The following is a 24,116-nucleotide window of genomic DNA, read 5'->3' on the forward strand; positions in this document are numbered from 1 at the left end:
TTCTCCATCTTTCGCAAAGTAGACCCTACAGCGAGGCTTGAAGAAGCAAACGGTTTAGAGGATGCGCAGAACACAAGAGGAGGGAGGGAGGGAGGGAGAGAAGGAGAAGCCAGGCAAGCGCTGAGGGGTGCACTGCAGAGGCCGGTCCCCCATGGTGACCAGCTCCACGATGGCACATAAACTCCCACCGTGGGGCCTTGAGCCGACAGGTCATACGCTGGCCTGTCCCGGCCGGTGTGGAGCAACGTTCCCGCACTTCTTGCTCGCTGAGCACAGGCCAGTCGCCTGAAGGCCGAGAGAGACATGTGTGAAATGGAAAGGCACCTACCGAAGTCTGGAAGTGGAATGGGGTGCATTCGATTGTGGGGTTCGAGGGGTACGGGTGCTGCCGACAGCATCACCTGCTGCAGCCAAGAACACACCTACCACGCACGAAGCGCTACGGGGCTCGGGCCTTACACGAGCACATGCGTGCATTATTTCTGGTTGTCATGACAAGTCCATCTATTAGGTTTCATTATTTCTATTTCAGAGTTGAGGAAACAGGGTCAGTGAGATTAAGGAATCTGCTGAAGTTCACACAAATAATAAATGGCTGATTTTTCGAGCTCAAGGACGTCTAACTCCTGATGCTACAGCTCTTCCAGATGGTGATGGATCTTATTCATTCATTTTTTCTTGCAAGAAGTCTTTATGGAGCACCCATTGTGTTGCAGACTCTGTGCTAAATGCTGGGACAGAGAGATGAGACTTATTCTCTGCTCGAAAGCAGCTCGTGCACTATTTGAAGACAGGCATGCATATTTGAAAAGCTGCAATACAAAAGCTGGGTGTGATTATAGAAACGCCCGACAAGGTATGAGAGAAAGGAATTCTGTGGCGTAGAGCGGGGCAGCTCCAGGGGGCATCATTCACAGCCGATACCACGGACTGGTGGCCGTGGCAGGCCGGGGTGGACGTCAGTGAGGCCGAGTCTGGACACCGTCTGCCTGGCTTTGCAGACTCCCAGCTCACTTGTTTCTAGTGCGCCCTTCTCATCACTATGAGAGTTACCGATTTAACGCATACGTCATCACGCAGGTGCCCTGCTATCAGTTACCCACTGGCTCCCCATCACCCAGAGAATACAATCGAAATGTCTGACAACAGAACAAAGCCTGTTCGGGGCTGAGCCCTTTGTTCACTAATCCAGCCACACCCTGAGTCACTTAGACCTCATGCACTGGCCTGCTACCCCGGCCTCAAGACTCCTGATGTATTCGGTTATTTCACACCTACGTGTAGTCACACCACGTATGTCCCTCTGCCTGTGACATTCTTCCCTTTTGTCCAAGTGTCAAAAGACATGCTTTTCAAGATTTGACTTTAACATTGCCTCTTTTATGAAATGTCATGATGAACATGACCTTAAAATCTAACAGTCAGATGAAAATACTGGCTACACGACTTTAAAGGTTTGTCCCGGGAGAGTAGTTTAATTTCTCTGATCCTCCGTCTCCCAATCGAATGGAGAGAGCAATGCCCGCTCCCAGGGCCATGCAGCGTCGGCATGGCCGGGCCGCCTGGCGCGTGCGTCGCCTCTCCTCGTCCTCAAGCAGGTTTGGTCGTTCCTCCCTCTGTCGGTCACTAACATTTGTTTTGTTTTATTGATTTTTTTTAAATCGCTAATTCTTGGCCATTTCTGTAGTGTAGGGATTATCTTACTGTATCATGATGCTACGCACATCTGTCTTCTCTGTCCTCCTACCGATGACGTCCTTAAGGGAGGGCCAGTGTCTTATCCATCCCCAGAGAACCAACATCAGGTGGTCGATAAGTGTTTGAGGGAAAGAAAAGCGAGGGAAAAGGTGAACGGTACAAAGACGGGGAGAGATGGCTTTCATCCGAGAGGACTTTGCAGTCTGATTGGGGAAGTCGGACCACGCGCTGCGCAACATTTCGCGTGTCGTGTTGTGATAAACGCCCTGCGTGTAACGAAGGCCAGAGCTGGAAGCCAGTGGGTCGTGGAGCGAGTGCTCGCACGGGCCACGCTCCGACTGGAAGCCGGTGGCGCGTGGCGGGGGCGGGGGCGGAGGAAGGTGAAGTGCTTTCAGCACATGCGAGAGACATTTAACGTTGTGGTCAGGCCAAAAGGGCCCCGACCCAAAAATCGTTCTTTCACTTTTTTTTTTGGTCCATTTCCAACATTGCCCTGTCCAGGGTTTCTTGTTGAAAATTCACATCAGCACAGCAGGTGACGCTTTCAGGTACCGTGGGTGATTGGTCTAAAGTGATTCCTTACAGCGCTGCAGGCCAAGCCTGGGGCAGAAAAGGTGTGGGGGGGGGGTTAAGGGGGAGAAGAAGGGGCTTAGGAGTGGAAACAGGCGCCTGGAGAGCTGTGGCGAGTGGCACGGGGCAGGGGACGTGGGACAGCCGTCAGCGGAGCGCCGGCTCGGGGCGGAGGAGGGGCAGGGCGAGAGCGCCGTCCCTGAGGCCACCCGCACCTGAGCGAGGGGCTGCCGAGCGGCAGCGCGCACTCAAGCCTTCCCCTCACCTGTCCTGGGCGTCGCATGCGCCCAGGCGCCTTTCCTCTCATGTCACCGACAGTGTTTTCCCCTGGCGAATGCTTCTAGGCGAGGTCCCAGTTTCCCATGGGGAAAACTCTGGCACACTTTCTCTTCTGCCGAGGGACCTCCGGGACCCTCTCCCGCAGCTCAGCATGCGCCCCTCCCAGCGGATGGCGCTCCGTGGCACTGAGCTGCCACCTCAGGGCCCCTGGAGTCTCTCGGGTCCCTGGTGGGCTGGAGCCTCACTGTTGGCAGAAAGAAGCCCTTCCAGCCCAGACCGAACGCAGATGTGCCGACAATAATTTCTCCAGGAAGGCCAGATGGATTTGGCCTGCTCCCCTTATCCAAACGCCATGGGAGACAGAAAGATGGTGACCCAGCAGCAGAGACAGCAAACGCTAGTGGAAAAAATATCTAGCTGGGACCCTCGTTTATTCAGTCTCCTGCGGTACTTAAAAGCGGGAATTCTGGGAGTGCGGGTCTGCGTTCAAATCCTAGCTTGGCCACTTCCTATGTCCGACCTCGGGCAAAATACTCTAACTGCTCTGTGCCTCAGTTTCCTCATCCGAGTCAGCGTGAGGATTGAATGGACTTGTTTCCATAGAGAACTCAGAAGGAGACTTGGCACATCAGGCCCCAAGTGCTGGGAGTCACGCGGTCGCCCTCGTCCGCACAAACCGCGCGTGGGGTTACTCCTGGCGGTTGCTGTGCGGTACCACCCACACTGCCAAGAATCGCCGCCCTCTCTCCCCCTCGAGGGCCACGTCCTGCCCTTCTCCACGCCAAGCTCAGAGCGGCCACCGCATGTGCTCCTGCGCCGTCCCCGCGGGCCAGGCCTCGCGGGTTCGCTTCCCCCGCCGGCCAGTGTCCATAGCGCGTGTGTTTATAACGCGTTTACTGGGGGGGGGGGGGTATGGGGGGGCACCCTGGGCGGGGACCAGAGAGGCCATCCCCGTGCCCACCCTGAAGCTCCAAGAGGAATCTAGGGGCGTGGGGCCCAGCACAGAGCCGGACGGAGCCCACCGCGTGGGTCGGGAGGGCCGGCGGACGCGGGCTGGGCGGGGCCTGAGGGCACTTGGTTTCACGTAAAAAAACACCGTGCCGCCCCAAGAAATGCAGCTGGAAGCTGGCTCTGCCCTCGAGCCGCCCGCCGGCGCCCGCTGCGGCCGGAGCCCGCGACTCGCGTCCTGGACGGCCGGGGGCGGCCGCGGTTACCTGCACCCTGGCCTCGGTGAGGTTCACGCGACGGGCCAGGTCCTCGCGCACGAAGGCGTCGGGGTAGTGGGTCCGCTCGAACACGCGCTCCAGCGCCTGCAGCTGGCCGCTGTTGAAGGTGGTGCGGTTCCGCCGCTGCTTCCTCTTCTTCTTCTCCTCCGAGCTCAGCTGGTCGTCTGCAAGGGGACACGCGGCTGGTCAGGCAGGCGGTGCGCGGGGGGCGCCGGACACGCGGCGTGCGGGGCGCCTGCCGATGGCGACCTCCCGCCTCCCGCGCTCGCAAGTCCCCAGGCCTGGCGGGCGCCCCGGGACCGCAGCTGGCGGAGGGCCCTGTCTCGCGTGCCGTTTGAAGCCTTGTCAAGGAGGCTAGAGAAACTTTCTACCGCCGACCGTGTTCTCTGGACTTCGCCAGGGACAGGGAAGGGGAGCAGATCGCTTTGGACCTTATTTGTCCCTGACAATATTATGTTCATTTATATAGTTTCGTAACCAAGGAGACTGAGCATCTACCGATTCCTAAACACAAATGCAGCATCGCCGGGCGAAAACCCGTTCAAACGGATGAGGGCGCTTCCCGTTTCACCGTGTGTCCCCTTGGCAACAGCCAGCAAGTCCCGCCTGCACCTGCCGCGGCAGGTGCTGTCACTGACGCAGGCTTGGGGGGCCTCAGCCTGGACCAGGCGAGCACTGCAGCCCCAATACCCTTGGCCGGCAGTGGCCCGGTCCCCTCCCTGTCACGCTGTGAGACCTTGAGAGCAGAGAACAGAACGGAAAGCTCTGAAACAATTTCACCCCAAAGTTGAGTCCCCGGGCCCTAAGATGTTGGGGACCTCTGGAGATGCCATGTCTTCACCTGTCAGGTTCCCTCCGTGGTTTACTGAGTCCCCCCAGAAACACCTCGCCCAGCGGGTCCCCCAGCCCAACCCTGGCAGTCAGACGGAGGCGCAGTCCTGAGCTGCACCCCCACTCGCCCAGGCTGGGATGACACGCGTGAGGCTGAGCGGAACAGCGGCGGCGCCAATGCCACCACCCAGCCAGCGCCCTGAGGCCCGAGCCACCGCGGCGCTGTGCAGGGCGCAGAGGTGCGCGCCGAGCTGCCGAGCTGCTGAGGCCCGAGTCGCCAGCCCCGCCTCAGGGCTTACACCGCCAGGAGCTGGGAGCTGTCCCCAGAGAGACGCAGCCCCGAGGGAAAGCACAAGAGAGGATGGAGGGAAGGGGGAGCTCGGTCGCCCCCTCCGCGTTCCAGAGAAAGCCGCCGTTGGCCATTTCCCCAGCACACGAAGTCTGCTGGCCTCTGACCGCCTGCACCCAGCACACCCACGGAAACCACCCGCCTGAGGCACGCGTCCTAAGGAAAGTGATTCCTGCTGCTATTCTTATGACAAATTGAAGGTCTGTCCTAGATTTGGGAGACAATTCGAAGTGCAGCTTAAGTCCAGGGGTGCCTCACCAGGCCCCCTCACTGCCTAAACACCCAGGCCTCGGAGTCCCCACGAGCACAGACCCCTTCGTCAAGACAGCCGTCTCGCCAGGAATGGAGCCTCCCTTGGAGCTGAGGACAGAGATGGCACACTCCTCTGGACATTTCAAGCACCCAGATATCTTAAGCGCTTGTTGAATTTGTTTTCCGGGAAAATGGGGAACTTTTCTTAAAAACTCTTTCTGTAGAAAAAATTCCCACGTGCTCTCAACCACATTCCTCCAGCCAACAGGCTGCCGACACCCATTCTCTCGGCTTCACGGTTGGTCACAGCCGGCCACCTCCCCGGCTCGATTGTACCCCAGCAAAGAATTCTGCCTCGAAGCCACTGCGGGGGCACTCCCAATAGCAGTGGCACCTTGGGAATAGAGCCCATTTGATTTCTGCAACCTGTCAAGGCCTGGAATATTCCAACCAACACCCTGATTATACCACTATTTAGGTATTAGCACAATCCGTCTGCAACAACATCAACACTGGAATTCAAACACCTAGGATCAAACACTGTCGGGCGGTTGCCTTGAACTCGTATTCTTCCTGGTGCTCCCATTCCCCTTCCCACGTTTCTTTGCAGTTCTACACGTCTTGTACTCCAGGTGTCTCTCGGTCATCCGGGCCTTTGTGACGGCGCCAAACCCTGCATTTCACGCTTGCTTTAAACAGGCGTCTGCAAAAAGTCCTTCGCTTGCATCCCTACCGCAGATGGAGACCAGCAAGACAGACCGTCGGCTATGGTTTTTAATCACGTAAGGGAAATCACTTACCAAACCAACCCCATTATGTGTTTTCTTCCCTCGGAGGAAAGAGCTTTCTCAGGTATAACCACAAATCTAAGGCCTTTACGCTGTTCTGTGAGCCCGTTACCTCTTGTACCGCCAAACTATGATCGAGAATAAGAATATCTTATGTTTCATTCTTAGTCCTACAACCTGCTACAACAGACTCCCTTTGAAACCTTCCACCGTTTGCTCAGATCCCACTGACTGACCATCCACCAGAAACCACCAACGTCCCTGCTGAGAAAATTGGGGAAATGGATAATTATAGTTTATGACAGAGATAAATAGCTACGATGACCTGAAACAAGTTTCTCGGTGAATGTTCTTGTTGTTTTTAACAAATGAAAACCCCAGGCCAGATCACACTGAAGGTGAGAAAAGACACACAAAGGACAGGGGTCCAGGGAGCCTGCGTCTGGCAAATGTCCTGCAAAGTGTGAGTGTAACAGGAAGAGACAGTGAGGGGCCAACAGAGGCAGCCTGAGCGGCAGCCCGGCTCATCTGTCTTTGCTCACGGATCACGAAGTGTGAGCTTCCCGTTTTCCCCCTCGGACACACACGAACAGGACCCAGTGCGGCCTCTCCACAGCGTGAGAGGAAACGTCAACACTGCAGAGAATTACAAACAGGGGGGGAGGGGGGAGAGTCAGAAGGAGCTGTGAGAAGCCCTTTATCAGAGTCTGGACTCCGCACGGGAGAGAAAGCAGTGTATGTTGATCATCGTCGGAAGATCTTCTTTCTTGTGAAAACGGCTACGGTGAAGGTTTGATTTTGAAACATGCCGTCCGAGGATACTGACACCCAGCTGGGGCAACAGGAAGCATCTCGTGCTGAACCCCGAAGTGGGTCGGATGCCCCCAAGCTGCGGAATAACCACGGGGGACATCCGTGCATCCTTGTCAAAATCATAACGTTTTAATCCAAGGGGTCTGTGGACTTCATGGATGATGATGTTCACGTGCGCTATGCATGGCCAAGCAAATTACCAGTATCAAGTTATCGACAAGCTTTCTAATAAAAAAAAAAAAAAGGCAAAATGGCTTATTACCGACAGGTGTATTTTCACTTGGAAACATGAATCATAAAATGTCAGCACCAAATGAAACCAGAGAAATCGTCTAGTTCGATTTGACCGATGAGGCGACCGAAGCCGAGGAGAATGAAGTGACGAGCCCCGAAGCACAGCGCAAGCTGTGACGGAGCCAGGAATGCTAACTCCGCTCCACCGTCGAGGGCAGGTGACAGTCTACATGCCGTGCATACGAGATATAAATAAATTAAAACAAACAAACAAACAAAAAAAACCCACTACCCTGGAAAAATTTCCATGAGAAAGACGAATTTTTCCATCCTCGCTACATAGAGAGGGTCTAAAAAGGAGGTCTGTGTGAATCACGTGTTGTCATTCCTACCAGACGAGCCAGTAAAGCATGTGACCGTTCTCACAGGATCTCTGCCTCCGCCCAGATAGTCTCGCATTTCCTCTTCATCGGCCTCCGCAAGGCCTCGCCTCGTCGGTTAAATGCGGGCGGGGTGGTCTCAGCACGGACGTGCACCCCCAGTCCCCTCTTCTCCTCACCCGTGCCGACGCTTCGTTTTCTTCAGTTTTTGGACCCAGTTCCAAGTCTCTATCTCCTATGACACATCTCGAATCCTACGTTCTCTACCAAACTTCGCTAATGACTCCAATCCATAGTTATCGCTCCTTTCCCTAAATTCCTGCATATATGTCAGCACATAATCAAATATTCTTTAAAAATTAAATTCAATTCTTAATGTAAATGTTTCGACACAGTGAGGTGGCTCGGATTTCTTTGCAAATGCAGGGATTATAGTCCTTCATTTTTATTCCTTGCTAGAAAAGCAGCTCCAAGATAAGGGACTGATTTAAGTGACTAGGAACACACCTGAGAAAGAGACGCTTTTCGGCGGATTGGGACGCTAGAGTATACGCGAAGCACTTCTTCAGGAAAGAAAGGCCCGGGTCCTAGGTAGGGCGCCCCGGTGCGCTCGAAGTCAAGGTAAAGGGAACACGAGCTCTGTCCGTGGCTCTGGCATGAAATTCACTCTCGACTCCGCGTGAGGGACAGTGGAGAGGACAGCGTGGAGTGCCATCCCCCAGCCGGAGGGCCCTGCCCGGCCCTCCGCCCGCTGTCCTGCGCAAGGAGCCTAGGAGCGTCCAGGTCGGTCCACCAAGCGTAATTTAAAGGTACAGCGAAAGGATATTTTTAGGCGTCCAGTCTGGAGGGCGACGTGTCTCGCATGCCTGTGTCGCATCGTTTTGGGAGGGAAGCTGATGCAAGAAGGCCAAGCGCCAGCTTCGGTAGCAGGAACCGGCCGCCACATCAAAGCGCGGCATCGGCCCTTTGGCCGGGACCATGGCAGGCAAGCGGGCCCGAGGAGCGGCCCGCCGATCGATTTACGGGTGTGCAAGAATGTTTTCAAAGGGGCTTTGGTTGCACAACAGCCACTTACGTTAGTGGGACTCGTGCGGTCCGGGCCCCGTGACCCTGAGAAATTGGAGGGAGGCGTAATTGCGAAAGCCACTAAGAACGGGTTGGCTTTTCCCGCGGGGCCTGTGAAAAGCAGTGAGGTGGAGCCGTGGCGTCCCCTCCAGTTCCTCCGGCTACGCTGAGCTCCAGTCGCAATTAGGACAACATCCTTTTAATACGGACCTCGAGAAGTGGCCCGTGGGTCACCTCACCGGTGACCGTCGCGGCGTGGAGCGTGCTCAGCGCCTCGCAGTGACCAAACCCGTTGGCAGCACATCCACACCTTCCCTTGGTACTGTCCCCCACCGAATCCCAGCGACTTTCAAGCAGGACCGGCCTGCGCCAGCTCATGAGCCCAACTGCGGGGCTGCCGCCCAGTCCAGGGCACGAGGTCACCCGACACTGCTGGACCCTGAACTTCAGGTGGGGGTCTGTGACAGGCACATTTTCTTCCTTTATATGGTTTGTTTATAGTCGAGTGTCAGTCCTAATCCTTAGAAAATAACATTAAAACGCTTCAAATGTAATTTGGGGGACTTGGGTTCTTTGGAGAATAAAACGCTCAAAAAAGTGTGAAATAACAGTATTCCGAGTGGTTTCGACCAAAAAGATGAGTCGGGAGCTCTGGCTAAAGCATAGCGGGTTTTGTGGGTGCAGCTCAGAGTCCGGCTCTCTCTGCGCTGAAAGCATCACACGAGGTGTCGTGTTTGGCCTCAGCTCGCATCCGTCCGTTCACCTCTCTAGGGCCAACATGTTTCTACAGAACTGCAAGTGTTAACGCGATCCATGTCACCTTAGCTGCTCTAACTCTCTCAGGGCATTTTCCTGAGAGCACAGGTGACCAGAGGCCCCAGGATGCCCAACAGAAAGCAAGCCTGTCACGCGGCCGGTCTCGGGGCCCAGGCTTTCTCCTGGGCTACAATGACATTTTCCCCATGTGGCGTTTTTCTTGTGACTCCGCGTCTCTTTTAGACTGTAATTTCAGAGTGCAAAGTTGATGCTTGTGTTTAAGTAAGGTTCTTATCAGTGCTCAGCAAATACAAATTAATAGTCAGACACAGAATCTTCCTATATTGCGATGGTCACGATGGGAATTTAGTCACTGAATGGAAAATGCCTTCTTTCTGATAAAGACATAAAATGCTGGCTTTAGGTATGTAACCTACTCCCAATGTCTCTACAGATGAATTGCTTAGTTAATTCCCTCCCCCCCCCATTTATTTCTAGATGGCAAAAAAGTGGAAAATGAGAATGGTTTAATCTGACCCAACTAAATCATAGGTGGTGGGGGTGAGGGGTGGCCGCCGTGGAGTGGAGTAGAAAGTCCGGTGGCCTGGCAATCAGAACCACCTGAGTTCCCCCTCAGACCCAGGCCCTGCTCTGCAGCCCTGGATGGGACACTTCACTTTCCGGAGCCTGTTTCTGAAACAATCAAATAGCTGCTTCCCAGGGTCATTTGCAAACGTGCTGACAACACAGCAGGCAGAGAGTCTGGCGCGGAGGAGGCGTCCGGTCATGGCTTTCACGGCCACCGCCGCTGCAGCCGGTTCTCCCGGGACACAGACTAGCGACATCCTTTGCCGTCGTTCCTTGTTCTTTCTTTTTTCTTTTTTTTTTCTGTTTACTGATTGTGTGATATTTAACTCTTTAGTAAAATTTCTATCACAGCTGGGGAGAAATTAAGAAAATCACTCAACTATGACTTAGTTTTGATGGCGGGCATAATTGAAATTTAGGGAGCTTGAAAAATAAATAAAAGCTTTAAAATTCAAAAAGAACCATAGACCCTGAATTGCACGTGGAAATCATGTGTAGAAGTTTGTCCCAAAAGCCCCATTTGGGACAATTTTCTGCTGCTGGTCAATTCCTCGCTTTCTAACAAGCCGATTTTCCCTTTTTAATTCAAATTTTGAAAAGAAACATTCAGAAAACAGACAGATACTAGCACTCGAAAACAGGTAAGCACTTGATACTCTTACCAAATAATCTCATTGGAAATTTGTTTGAAAAAAGAAAAGGAAAAAGAAGGTAGCCAGGGGCTAAAACCAGGCTATGAAAATTCAGTGATTTCTCAGCCCGTTTGCCTTGGGTTGACTAATTTGGTTGCCACATGTCTAAAAACACAAAAGTTGGGTCATATTGCCCCAATATTTATTCAGAGACTTTTTTTCCCAAAATGTCGGAGCACCTTGGTAAATTCCAAAGGGATAGAAAGAGACCTGGGAAGGCCAGCTTCTGGGAAGGGAGTACATTCTGACCGAGACGGTGAGAGATTCCTGAACTTGCCACGTTCCAGGCGTGTGGTCCCCTCGGAGGGCCTGGCACTCGACAAAGATTACAAACAGCTCTGGACGAGCCCCACACTCTGCCTTCTTCTGGCCCTCCTTCGCAGTAAGGCTGCTGTCATTTTGTAAAACACAACATCGATCTTGACATTAGCCATCAAAACTGGTGTCTTCATGGGAGGCAGCCACCATGAGTCATTTTTTTTAATGATTCATTTTTTTTTTTGGTCATATATTTTAATGTTTTAAAGAAAAATCTGATTAAAAAAAAAAAGATTTAAAAAAAAAAAAACACAGAACTGGAAGCAGACAGCGGCGAAGGAGGCGCACAGAACCCGTGAGTGAGCCCAGCTCTGGGAAGCACAGTGGAGAGGGACGAGGGCTCTGTTACTTGAGGGGGAAAAATAGACAGTGAGGAGGCGTTCGAACACTGGCGTAGAGGAGCATGACTTGTGCTTCCTTACACTTCTTCGTCTCAAGTTAAAAGGACAAGAGGCCTATAGCAGAGAAAGCCACAGGGAACAGAAAATAAGCTTTTCATCACAATAAGGGGTCGAGCCAAGGGCGATTCTGTTAACAGTGAGCAGAGCAGATGAGGCGGGCAGACGAGGAAATCAAAGCCCGTCAGGCTGTGCGCTGGTCTTGGACATCGAACTAATGTGAAGACAGAAGTATGCTGAAACAGTTGACGCACGAAGCTTGGTATTTTTAAAAAACGTTTAAGCGAACGGAAATTAAAATCCTCTTTCAAGAATAAGAAAAGCCAAACTGTGGTTTGAAGCTGGCCGTTTTCTGAGGACTATACCACACTGTAACATCTCTCTGTTTCAACTTTCTCGTCTGTAAAACGGTTTGCTTTAAGACAGAAACAGTACAGGTTCTTATACCTGTAACAACTAGGTATACACAGTTCCTTGTATTTTGCTCTAAATCCTGTCATGGGGCATTTGTGGAAAGGATCCTGGATTGGCAGTCGTGAGGCTCAGCTCCTCTTTCGGAAGGACGACTGGCCAGGTCGGCGTGATGTTAGGTCGCAGGGCCCTGACTGGCAAAAATGACAGGCCAGGCTGGGTGACTAAAATCCGGCATCCTGGGTTTTTACGTTTGCTTTTATGTTTTCAGTATCTAGCCCGGTAGAAAACTCTCAATAATGATTTGTTTAAGGCAGTGACTGAATCATGTCCTTTGGTTGCTATGTTTTCGCTTTTGCTTTGTTTCGTTTTGGTCTTTGCTCCAGAAAACCTCCGTCTAGATAATATGTCGGATGAGAACTAGAGTCTGAGTACGCATGCCTGGGGAAAGGTTAGGTGACTGACCTTTTAGTCTTTCATGCCCACGGCTCTCAGCAGAGATAAGTCTCCAAACCGAAATCAAAATGGATGTTTATTTTAAAGAAATTAGTCACCTAAAAGCACAGTCTAGAGAAACCAGAGAGGTTTCTGAGAGATAGCTATTCTAAACTTTAAATGTGCTAAACAGAAATGGGAATAACTGCTATTTCTTTTCCTTCTTCCGGCCTTGACCTCCTAACCGTGGGTTGGGTGGCAGTGGCCTTGTTGAGAACATTGCGTCAGCCACCTCAGGCCAGACCCAGATTGGCGCCGCTAACAGCGGTCATGCTCGGTCCTGACCTCACGTCCTCTCGCTATCCCGTATTCGGTCCTTAGAGCAAATATTTCTTGAGCATCTACCACAGGCCAGGTGAGCAGGCGCTCAGAGAAATTTGACATGTGGTCCACTTTCGAGGGACTTTATAACCGATTTGGGCAGTGGAGTTACAAGCACTGGAAAAGCGAAGAAACAACAGAGGAAAGATACTGCCGCACACGAGGTGGCGATCAGAACAGCCACGGGCGAGGGAGGAGGGCAGAGGCACCGAAGCGGGTCCGAAGACATGGGCAGCAGGAGCCCCTCTCTCTTGTCACGCTTGAAGTTCAGCATCCGTTTCTCAGCTGTCCTGTGACCTGCCACTCCATTGCCCTTCTCTCCTTCTTCTACTGATGGCGGTGACAAAGATTTATTTTCCTCGTCTTTCATTTGTGTTCTTGCCTGACCTCATCTCCCTTTGCCAAACACCACGTCTCAGTTTACCTGTCGGCTGCGCACGAGGACCTCCTCTGGTCCCTGACCAGGGGCAGTCGCCCCCTCATTCTCCTCCTTCCAGCGGCTGAACCGCCTGCTTTGTAACGCTTATGGTGACCTGCAACTGCCGATACTGCCGGTCGCAAGGGCGGGCGCCTCTCCCAACTTGTCACTGCTGTGCCAGCGTCGAGTGTCAGGGCGTGGCCTACTCTGGGCACCTCGCGTGGGCTGATTGAGTGTGTTAACTGTGCTTGGTGAAAATGCCTGCCATGCACGTCCTGGCCAACGCACACTCGGGGGTGTGTTTCTGTAAAGTCTGGGCGCACGAGTGTTCCTGTTATCAAGATCTACTGCAGTCTCTCTCAGGCAGGCAAGTTCCAGAAGCACGTGCTATCCAGGTCTTTCATGCACTTTCTTTGTGCATGAATTTGCCTCGGAAATGACCTCCCCAATCAGAAGGCAAGCCCTGAAGGCCGGCGGACATGTAGAACAGAACCCTTTTCATCCTAGTAGCGCTCAGTAGCTGTTTGATTTTGATAACGATGACACATGTGGAATTAGTGACCGTTTCAGACATGATCTGGTACAGTTGTTTCTGTTCCCCAAAATATATGCTTTAGGTTGTATTCCCTTCCCATCACGGTGTCTTCTCTCCCATTTCACCGGCAAAGGAGCTTGGGCGAAAGCCTGGCTAATTCACCCTCCAACATACAGGAACGTTGTTGCCTGTCAGCCACACCTAAACCTTAGTTATGTGGCGATTTCCTCTCCAGGGATATGTGACTACTAAGGAAGATGATGCACGAGAGTCGTATGAGAAAAAAAGTTTTGGCCAAAACACCCAAAAATCCATGCGGAATAATCTTGTTGCCCTGAATCATGTCCCCTGTTGCTGAACTTGTTAGTAGGTGATTCTGTCTGTCTGCATGGAGTGGAAACCTATGAGTAATCTGTGTGTCACTGTGACTCATGTCATAGCTACCACTTCCAACTCCCCATCCTCTGAAAGTTGGCAAGAAGAATTCATACTTCAAACTCACGACAAGAGGAAGCCAGGATGGAGAGAAGACCTAATAAGTTTTGTTGAGTAAAAAGAAAATGGTAACTAGGAAAGTTAACCAAGGGTAAGAAGAATGACTTTTTAGTCCCCAATGAAATCATTCTTTTCCTTGGCATCTGCTTCCAACATGCCTTCAATCCCATTACAGGTATTCTTCCTTCCACGATCTTGCATTTTTTTCCTCAGATGTCCACTATTTAAAAAATTTTCCCACTTTTAAAATTACTTTCAAGAAAGAACTCTGATAAGAGTATGTTGAAGTGGGAGAAAGAACAAGCGAGTGTGTGATTCCTGTGCCGAGTCATCCCCAGCCGCCGATCGGGCTCCCTTCCCCCCGTTCCTGTGTAACTCCGATTAAAACGGCGCGAGATTTAACCATGTGGTTCATTTACTGGAGTTTGTTTGTCTTATTTTTCCTCCACCATGATATAAAGTTGTACTTTATATAACTTACTTTAAAACAAAGTACCTTAGGAATATGCTGGAAGATTTTACAAATGCAGGGACTCATATAAAACATACACAGATTAGGTGTATAGGTAGGAGAAGAGATTTTGGGAAATCAGATTTTATGAACATGATGTTTGCCATAAATTGGTTGTAGAAAGTGCATGTATGCTAACTGATTGGGCAAACGTGGGGACATTGTAAGCTGCAGTTTAAAACGTTTCTATCCCATCAGAGAGGAAGTCACCTACAAGGAAATCTACCCACTCCAGCTGTTCAGAGGTATTTCGAAGTCCCCACTGGGGTCCTTTCCTTTGTTCTCTTTGGTTATTTCCAGACTAAGGTTTTCCAGAGTTGGTGGTCACACCGCCCTTGACAGCGTCATTAAGCTTCTTTCTCTGCTGCAGATCTGCTAGGTTGGAGTAAATCCCCTGGCTAAAGGATTATTATGGTTTTCTTTCCTGGAGACTTTTAGTTTCAGCCCCAGTTCCAGTTCTTCCCAGGGCCAACGGGGCACTAGTTTGGCTGGCCACTAAGCCTGGGTGGTCACCAAGTGACATCAGTATGGCTAACGTCTTGACTTGAGAGAGCCCATTTTTTATATCAAAGATTATCTCTAATTAGTTATAGGTCACAGATCAGATTTACACAATAGTGATTCTATGCCTTTTCCCACACTTTCGGCAATCCAATGTTTACAAAAGTGTTTTTCATAGGCTTTTATCATAAAGACAACTTTATCTAATGGTGGAGGAAAAAAAACAAAAACAAACTCAGTGGCTTAGAAGTCAACCTGAGTGTTCACCCTGTCTGGCCCTACAAAGTCATGTTGTTTTTTCCAGTAATGTGATTTTAAGAATGCAACTTGGTCGATCTGTCAGATGGGGCATGGCATTAGACTGTTTTTAGTATCTCTTTCTGATTTTAAATTATCAATTCCTCTTCAGTTACTTGACCAATGAATAAATCTGTGTACTCAAAGAGGGGCATAGTAAAAAATAATATATCTATTTACTAATTCTCTAATTTGGGAAGGTATGAATTTAACAATGGATTAACTAGATATTCTGTACTTTCATGACTACACCTTCCTGAGGTCAAATCTGCAGGGTTCTAGATGTTTCAGTTAGCATTACTGATAACCGCTGTGGATGTCAGGGTTATTGCAACATTGCATGGATGCCCATTTTCTTTTAGATAATTTTTAAAGGAAATGAAAATATTTTCAAACCATGAAAGAGAGAGCAAACACGAAAAACTATTTTATAAAGTTCTGGAACTTTAAGGGAATGTGACATTTAAAATGGGAGACTTGTTTCTTATGAAGTGTGCGTGTGTGGAGAGGGGGTGGATGTGTGTCTCTGTGGGCTTACGTGCGACTCAGCTCAGAGAATCCTGGGTTGAACTATCACGGCGCTATAAACATGATAACTGGAAGCAGATCCACTTGCCCACAGAGGAGCAGACCACCCCGCGGCACCGGGGAAGGTTTTCCTTGCTCGGGCTTCCTGTAGAGCCCACTGAGACTATAGCCTCGTTACGCGGTCTGTCGCCGGCTGTATCTGCTAACTCGCTTTGACTCTGTAGTTTCTCGGTAGGCGCTCTCAGACAATGGCTCATGTGGTATCAGTGCCAGCTGGACTCAGTTGTAAACAACAACAAAAAAGGATTTTAAATAGATATTTCATATGTTTAAGATTTGAATAAACCAAGGCCGAGTGTGTAAGGTTCCCAGCGAAGTCAATCGCCAAGTCGTGCTGCTTGCTACAACCGAGTGCCGTGTCTCGGCGGGGCCCTGCGGGGGTGCATTAAAGGTGGATCCCTAAAACTCGGAGAGTTTCTGCTCCGACGCCATCCCCCCTAGGACCCCAGTAATACGCGAGGCTTTGGAATCGTTCGTGGTACATGTTTCAAAGTCCAGACTAAAGCCACTAGGTAAGTTTTATGGGTCCCTCTAGAAAAGCAGCTTCTTGTCAGGGCTGGAAAAATAATGTTACCAAGGATCCAGCAACAACAGAACCCAAGCCTGTTAGTCAGAGTCCAAGTTGATGCTTCTTCCAAAAGGAGACCATCCAGAAAAACGATTTATTCCCCAGACCGAGAGAGAGGGTCTCATACTTAGGATTAAGAGCAGCATGGTGCAGAGTCTACCGCGCACAGGCTCCAGACCTGTGGCGGGAAACCGCTCTGCCATTTGTTTCAGCAAAGACGAAGGTGAGCTTCTCCAAGTGCATCCCCCGCGGGAGCTCCGGGCAGGAGGCAGGAAGATGAATGCCACTGGCCTTCCGAAGTCTATCTTACTTCTCCAGGTTCCTTTAAGAACACAGGACAGCTGAGAAGGCACGTCAGCACACGGTCCTGCAGAATGACTGCGGTGACCAATGGCCAATAAATCAGTTACATCTTGTGGGCCCTACTTAACCTTTGGACATGATGAATATTTGGAGTGTGTTTTTTGTGGTCTCGAGCCAAAAGTTAACCACAGCCTAGAGATTTCTGAACCTCAGGGAAAGAACTAGAAATCTATGTTCCCCACTTGATTCTCAGTGCAGTTGGAGGGAAGAGAATTCCATTAGCCAGAGACAATGTAATTGAGTTCATAACTTCTGAGGGCTGAGAGGTTGCATTTCTATGGCGCCTTTCTTCCAAAGATCACAAAACACCTCACATATGCTATTTCATTTATATCCCAAATGTCTTTATGGTATACGGAAAGAGCACTTAAGATAATTTTAACCCCCCAAAATGTATTAGTAATTTAGTACGGTTTAGCAAAATGAAGGAAAGCAACATTTATCTAATTCAATATACAGGGAAATCAATGTTTAGTAACATCTCAGAATTGTAGAAAATCAGTGGCTGAGTTCATTCTTTTTACCTCTAATTAAAAAGTTTTATTTTACTTTTCCCAACTTCTCTAGATCACGTTATTCTCCTTCCTTAACTCTAATCGTACCGAGTGCTTGGCTCGTAGAATTTCGCACATCGTTATACACTGTCACAGCGTCTTCTTCATTTTCTATGTATTTTAGTCTCGACAGCTATTCAGAAGGAGACTGCAGTGTATCAGAAGTGACGGTAACTAAAAGACAGCCCGAATGCCAGGCCCGTCTCTGTCACTCAGTTCCAGCAAATTCTATACCTTTCGACAACAACAACGACGTCCCGAATGTCTTATAGAATTGGGCGAATCAATTCAGATTTCCTGTCCTGTAGTTTCTTTCCACTCACTGTAACCTATGTGTATTGAACACCTGCTGGCCGGTGGGTACGAAAGGTCGATGGCCTCCACTTTCACAAGAAGCTCACCGTTTGGTGAGAAAAACGAGTACATAAATGAGTAACTTCCAAAAAAACGAACTGAGCAAAATAATGGAGGGCACACACCGTACGGCTGCAGACAAGCGAGGGGCCAACGGTATCTTAACACGTGACAAAAGAGTGACAGAAAAGGAGGACCTAACTGCGTGGGATTTTGAGAGAACAAAATAAACATTCCAGCCCGGGGAAAAGTCTGCGCGTGACGGATGGAGTGGGGTGGGAGAAGGCCACCTGTTTCTAACGGTGGGTTTCACCTCATTTGTTCCTGACAACGGCCGCGAAGGAGCACGTCGTCGCCTATTTTTAGAGGCTGGAGAGAGCAGACGTCTTGAGCACAGGGCGGGGGGCGGTGAGACCTGGCCGCTCCTGCGCCCTTGCCGCGGGCCGTGGCCGGGGAGCCTGAGCCGCGCAGAGGCGGCGCCGCCGGCCACGGCCCCGGAGACCATCCCTTCCCGCGCGGGAGTCGGGCCGGACTTTTTGGGCAGGGGAGCAGGCGACTGGAGCAGTTTCGCCTTTCAGATGGGTGACTGCGCGGAGCTTGGTTTCGGCGGGGCAGGCGGTGAACACCTGAACACCAGTGCTTTCTAGGGCCAGAAGGTCACTGCTGATGGTGTGGCCCCGGGGGGCCGCCACTTCTGATGGTCAGGACGCTGGGGCTTCTCTGGTTCCTAACTCCCTTCCCGATAGCTCTGGCCGTCACCTCCCGCCGTCTCCCCTGTCTGGCCTGCTTCTCAGCCTCCTGCTCGGCTTTCTTTCCATCTGTGAAGTACACGTGTACCCAAGTTACTAACGATGCGAAGTGCGGATTCAGGCCGTGAAGAAGTCCGATTGTTTTACACATGGGAGCGTTCCGAAGGCCTCCCCAGATGGACCAGGTGCACGCCCGAAAAGTCCGTGCACCTCCTCTAGGGGTTCTGGAAGGCTCCATCCTGACCTTCCCCCTCCCTCCCCGGCTCCTAAGAAGCCTCACTTTCAACAACTTGACTCATAAAAGTGAAAATTTCCAAAAACATAATATCAGGACAAAAAAAAAAAAAATGACCTTAGGGTAATTTAAAACTGTTAACTCTGCTGGGACATTTAAAATATAATTATGTCTATATAAACCCTCCCACCCCCACCCCGAAAGGCATCTATTTGTACTTTGAGGCAAATGGGTATTTCTCACTGTATTTTGGGGTCACTTCGTTTCATTTTTAAAGGCAGTAATCCCATTCGAACCAAGCAAGCCAGTCCCCTTTAGGACCCACGGAACCCTTCTTTTTCTCCTGTTGGCCTTTACTGTAACCTTCCCTTTAGTCTTGGAGTGGACAGATGCCTCTAGACCCTCGTCCCCAATCCTATTGCTCATGACACAGTTTTCTGTGAACTGACGAGAATCCTCCTCTCGTTCTTTATCTGGAGGAGCTCTGTGCAAACCCAGAGCTCCAGAACGGGACAGAGCAAGCGAGACACATTGAAATCTCAAAGACTCCCTCTCATGCCAAGGAACCAAACATTTACCCCTCTGAAAGAGCTCTGTAACAGAATAAAAATTAAAAGTTAAAAAAAAAGAAAGAAAGAAAACCTTATTAATGTTTACTGGAGAAACAGGAAAGCTTTTTCCACAAGAAAAGTCCCTTCTGTACTAAAACTGGCAGCCAGACGGCCAAGCATTTATCTCCCGCATAGAAAGCACTCTGTCAGGCAAGCTGCAACTAACAATAAGCTGAAAAACCGCCCCACAGACTTCCACTGTATTTTATTTGGCACAGAGGAATTATTCCTCAGCACAAAGTATTTGCAACTGGCACTGGTTAAACAAGAAATTACAACCTTTAAAAGCCCTATTTATCATTAGCTGCAAAAGTGCAGACTTCACCGTCAATTACTCTGACAAAGGATTACAGACCATCAACACAACAACAGTCTTGGTGGCCCAAGGGCCTCTCTGAAGGGAGGATTAGAAAGTTAAGAGCCTAGAGCCCCTTCTCCAGAGACCCCCTGCTCCCTCTTTCACCCACCCCCTTCCCCTTTCCAGGCCAACTGTCCAGCACATTCTCCCTTCGCCCTGGCTCGCCAGGCCCGTAGACCAGCCAGCTTTCAGCAGAGAGATGGGATGGCTGGGAAAGTCATTGCTTAAAAACCACTGGCCAGTCAAGTCGGCGGCAACTTGACTCCCCTTCTGCTCTGAACATGTTCTGTCAATACGAGTGGAAACAACAAGATTGATTTCTGAAAGCGAAAGAAAGAATATGGTGTGATTCCTTTCAGCTGCTTCATTTAGAAGCTAAATGGTCAGAAAAACAGCGACTTTTAATAAGCAAAAGGCCACCACCGTGATCCTAACACACCCTCCCAACCCCTGAATGGTGCCTATGTCTTCTGGAAGAGGCCTTCTTGCATTTCACTGAGGCGTTAACTCATCTTTAAATGACTTCGTTCCTTAGGAACAGAAAAACAAAGAGAAGCTTTGTTTTCCAGACATTAAAATAAAATTAAAAAATTATTTTCAAGTACTTCTGTAAGTGGTAATACAGATCAAAAATATATATATCTCCTTATTTAGCTTCAACTTTCCAAAGAAGTACGAGGTCATTACCGGCATTGCCATCACTTTGCCTCCAGTTAAATTAGTTTAGATGGTCCCAGAGTTTCTCTCAGAGGTTTACAGATTAATATTATTAGTCTCTTCAATATTTCGGTTTTATTGGCTATATTCGTCTCAGTATACAAACATCTTTCATGAGAATGAAGTAAATAACACAAACGTGTGTAAACCACTTATATATGGTTTGGTACGTAGCACTCAGTCAATGATAATTATAACATTGGCTATAATGTTAGTAAGACAAGGAGGGGAATATGTGTTATTAAAAGTTATGTTTCATAAGGGCTTTGTAATGATGTGATAGAACACTTGTGAGCATACGTGTATATATACCCATATATATGAATGCGAGTTACACATGCGGTATATTCTTAACTACATCAAGCAATATTCAGCCAGAAAAAGACCGGAAGGAAATAGATCAAAACGTTAAGAGGGTTCACTTCTTCTCTAATTTTCTTGATGAGCTTATCTTACATTACATGAGAGGAAAAAAAAAAAAAGCTAGAACAGATACAGGCAAGGAAAAAAATCAAAACTAAAATTCTGTACTTGTAAGGCGACTGAATGTATAAACTCTTGTACTCCCAGGATGATAACCCATCAGGGGAGATGACCGTTCCCATTTTCCAGTGAAGTGACTGAGGTTCAGAGAGCTGGTGACCGGAATGGTGACCAGTTAGATGCCACGGCTGGTGTTATTTCTGGGCTGAGGTGCTCCCCTTTCTCCCCGCCACCCCCTGGCCAGATATGTGCATGTGTGCGTGTGTGTGTGTGTGTGTGCGCGCGTGCACGCGCATGCGCACTCACACACACTTGCTAGTGTGTGCTTGAGAAGTGGCTCCACGTCTCTACGACGCTCCAGATTAGAGTCTGTTTCTTCTCATTTGGCCCACTAGGCTCACAAAAGCTCCAGCAGGGCCATCACGAGCGGATGACCTCCTCCAGAAATTACAGGACTTCGCGTAGCTTTATTTAGCTCTATTAGGTTCAAAGAATGTGCCAGGCAGATTCTCGGTCCAAAAGTAATCTCTTTTTATTGGTTCTCTAAATTAACTCGCAGAGGAGAGAGCTGAGCTAAATTAAAGCTTTCACGAAGCCAGGCCTGGGATTTTTACTGAGTGGCGAACATTTTCTCTCTCTGCGAGAACTTTACCATTTCCTTCCTCCGAGAGAGGCTGTGCTTAGATGCAAAGAAAGTGGCTCAAAGCAGATCTTCCAGAATCCATTTTATTTGACAAAGACCCTTAGTGTAAGCCCCAGTGTGGAACATTTAAAACTTTTATAGGTTTTCCTAGCTTTTAAAGCAATTTGCATTTAAGCTAAGAGATATGAATCTCTAGCACAAATGCAAAATGTGTTCTTTGCCCCCTTTTTTAACTGGAAAAATTGGATTCGTAGAGTCACTGCGTGAGGTCATTTTTCCTATAAAGAACTTCTACTAGCTCGACGAACTTAACCACGTCCCTCCTGCACTGCCAGCTGCGTCCTATGGCATCTTTTTGTAACTATGGCAATACTGTGCTATGTCCCTCGGTGAAACAGGCCATCACTGCTGGTCGTGGCTAGTGACGCACTGACCACCATTCCTGCAGTACGGGAGTAACCCCCACTGGGCTTTCACGGGGCCATGGACAAACACGTCTCGCCACCCCACGGCCCCGTTCTCGTGTGTCGCTCCCGCCTTCGGCCTGCCTGCCTTGCCCCCTGAACGAGCGACCAGTGCAGGGGTGAGGGGTCGGTCCTCTCTGTCTCTTCCATACTGGTGTTGGACACGCTTCGCTACATTACCTACAGAGAGAGGAAACTCAAGCGCCAAAGCCTTTTATGGTGAAGGCTAGCGGCGAGCACATCTACATTTTATTCCTCCAACCGAACTCCTAGAAGATTCCAGGAGAATCATCCTAAGTTGCTCTAAGCCTGTGCTGCTACTTCAACTGAGGTTCCTGCCAGCAGAGGTCCCAGAGAATAGGACAAAAAAGAGTACACTCAGAAAAAAGGAGTAAAAAGAGGAGAGGGGGTCGGCGTAGTTGGGGATAAAGATGCACGTTCGCACCTCTTATAGATTTCTTGTTGACTGGAGGAGTGAGTCTGAACTAAGAAGGGATTTAAACTAACGGGAAATGTAAGTGACTGGGTCCTGAGACGTCCAAGAGAAAACTCAAGCACGGCTGGCAGAATAAAGGCTTTTGGTTCTTTATTCTGAAGAAGGAAACACTCACCTCTACCGAACCGGGGCTGAGGATCTCACACCTGTACGGAATCCCAGCACCGAAGAGCGACCCCTCCCCCCAAGGCCACTCGCTCCTTCCACCGAGTGTGTGTGAACAGACAGATGACATGAGCGTCAACTTCGCGCCGTGAAGCTTGTGCTGGAGAAGGGGGGTCGGGGAGAACAATTGGCTCAGTGTTCGGGCGCGTAGCACTTACACAGCATCTTATTTCGCGTGGTGACGACCACACCGCAGCCACGGGAAAAGCCATTAGTGGAAGGTAATGAGCACTAAACAGGATCTCAAGTTCCAGTCACAGTTTTGCAACGAGCTGACCGATCTTGTGCGAATCGCCCTCGTTTCCTCATTTTGCAGCTGAGAGGTTTGGAAGGACACCCTTGCGTGTCCGGCTATAACAGTCCATCAGGTACAGTTATCATGTGCAGCCACGCTAATGCCAGATACCGGGTAAATCAGACCCTCCCACTGCAAACTCCCACAGCTGCATGCAAGGCCAGCGTGCTCGGCATCTGTCCCAAAGCGCTGGATTCTTGGGGTCTGCCGGTTTCCCAATTTATTACGTGAGAGGCTGAGTGACACATTCGGCCATCTCTTAGTTCCTGCAGCCACCGTTATTCCAACAACAAAAAAATCCTCAGATGTCCTACTTTTAATTTTTATCTGTAGGAGCACTTTGAGCACAGCTGTTACTCATTAGACTCTAGTGGCCGAAAGCATTTGGTTACCGCAGGGAGATGGGGAAAAAATCAGTAAAGTTTTATTCACAAGCTGCTTTCCTTGTGAAATAGTAGAAGTCCCTGAATCAATAAAAAGATGTGCTTGGTACTAAAAGCATAAATATGCTTTCTTAAAACAGTGGTAAATGCTGTGGGCACACTTCCCAGATTTTAAATACTATTCCGGTACTCCTATTTACTCCGGAAGTGCCCTCACTCTCCTCAGCCCACGTGACTAGCTTTTGAAGAAGAAGATGCGGTTTATACAAGGACTAGGCCTCTTCTAAGTGAGCGTTTGTGCTGTGCGTGCAGATAAGCATGTACGCATCCACGGAATCTTTAAAAAGTTTTATAGAGCTCATTTCCACCCTTCAAAGCGAACACACTGTTCCGTGAGACGGTACGCTCCCCACCTGTGAAAATCTCTACGCGAGCCTGGATTCTGTCTGCCAGGAATCCCACGCGAGGAACTGCAGACCCCAGAACAGGTCTGATTGGGTCACTCATTAGCTATCTTTCAACTCTGAATTCAAAAGATTCTCTAAGTTATCGTGGGTTTTTTTTCCCCCCTAAAATTCATTTCAAAAATGGAAGCGACGTTTCATGTGTTGGCAGGTACTGTAACAAATGCACGGGAGAAAGGGGATGACAGATTAGAAGATTAGTGGTGCTGAAATCTGGACGCGCGTGCCCCTGGGAGTTTGGACACACTTGCACCTGGAAACCGAAGTGTATGGTTTCAGGGCGGCTCCTCCTCCGAGGAAAATGCGGAGTGCTTGAGAAAACTAAAACGTTCCTCGCCTCGCGGTCGCCTGTGTGGTGAACGGTGCCATCCCCATGTCTCGCAGGCAGGAAACGTGACTATCGGG

At 49.7% G+C, this 24,116-nt stretch overlaps 1 protein-coding gene across 5 annotated transcripts in view; it reads right to left on the reverse strand.

The window, feature by feature from the left end:
• Window positions 1-24,116, reverse strand: part of PRRX1 (paired related homeobox 1) — a 64,457-nt gene that overhangs the window by 11,940 nt on the left and 28,401 nt on the right. For 3 of the 5 annotated variants that reach the window (XM_036234670.1, XM_036234671.1, XM_036234669.1), the window contains one exon: window positions 3,762-3,955. In XM_036234670.1, the coding sequence (XP_036090563.1) occupies window positions 3,762-3,955 (194 nt within the window). The remainder of the gene's footprint in view (window positions 1-3,761; window positions 3,956-24,116) is intronic. The other 2 variants (XM_016147139.2, XM_016147137.2) reach the window with 1 other exon arrangement.

The sequence above is a fragment of the Rousettus aegyptiacus genome, unplaced genomic scaffold (assembly GCF_014176215.1).
Source record: "Rousettus aegyptiacus isolate mRouAeg1 unplaced genomic scaffold, mRouAeg1.p scaffold_m13_p_17, whole genome shotgun sequence".
NCBI classification, from domain to species: domain Eukaryota; kingdom Metazoa; phylum Chordata; class Mammalia; order Chiroptera; family Pteropodidae; genus Rousettus; species Rousettus aegyptiacus.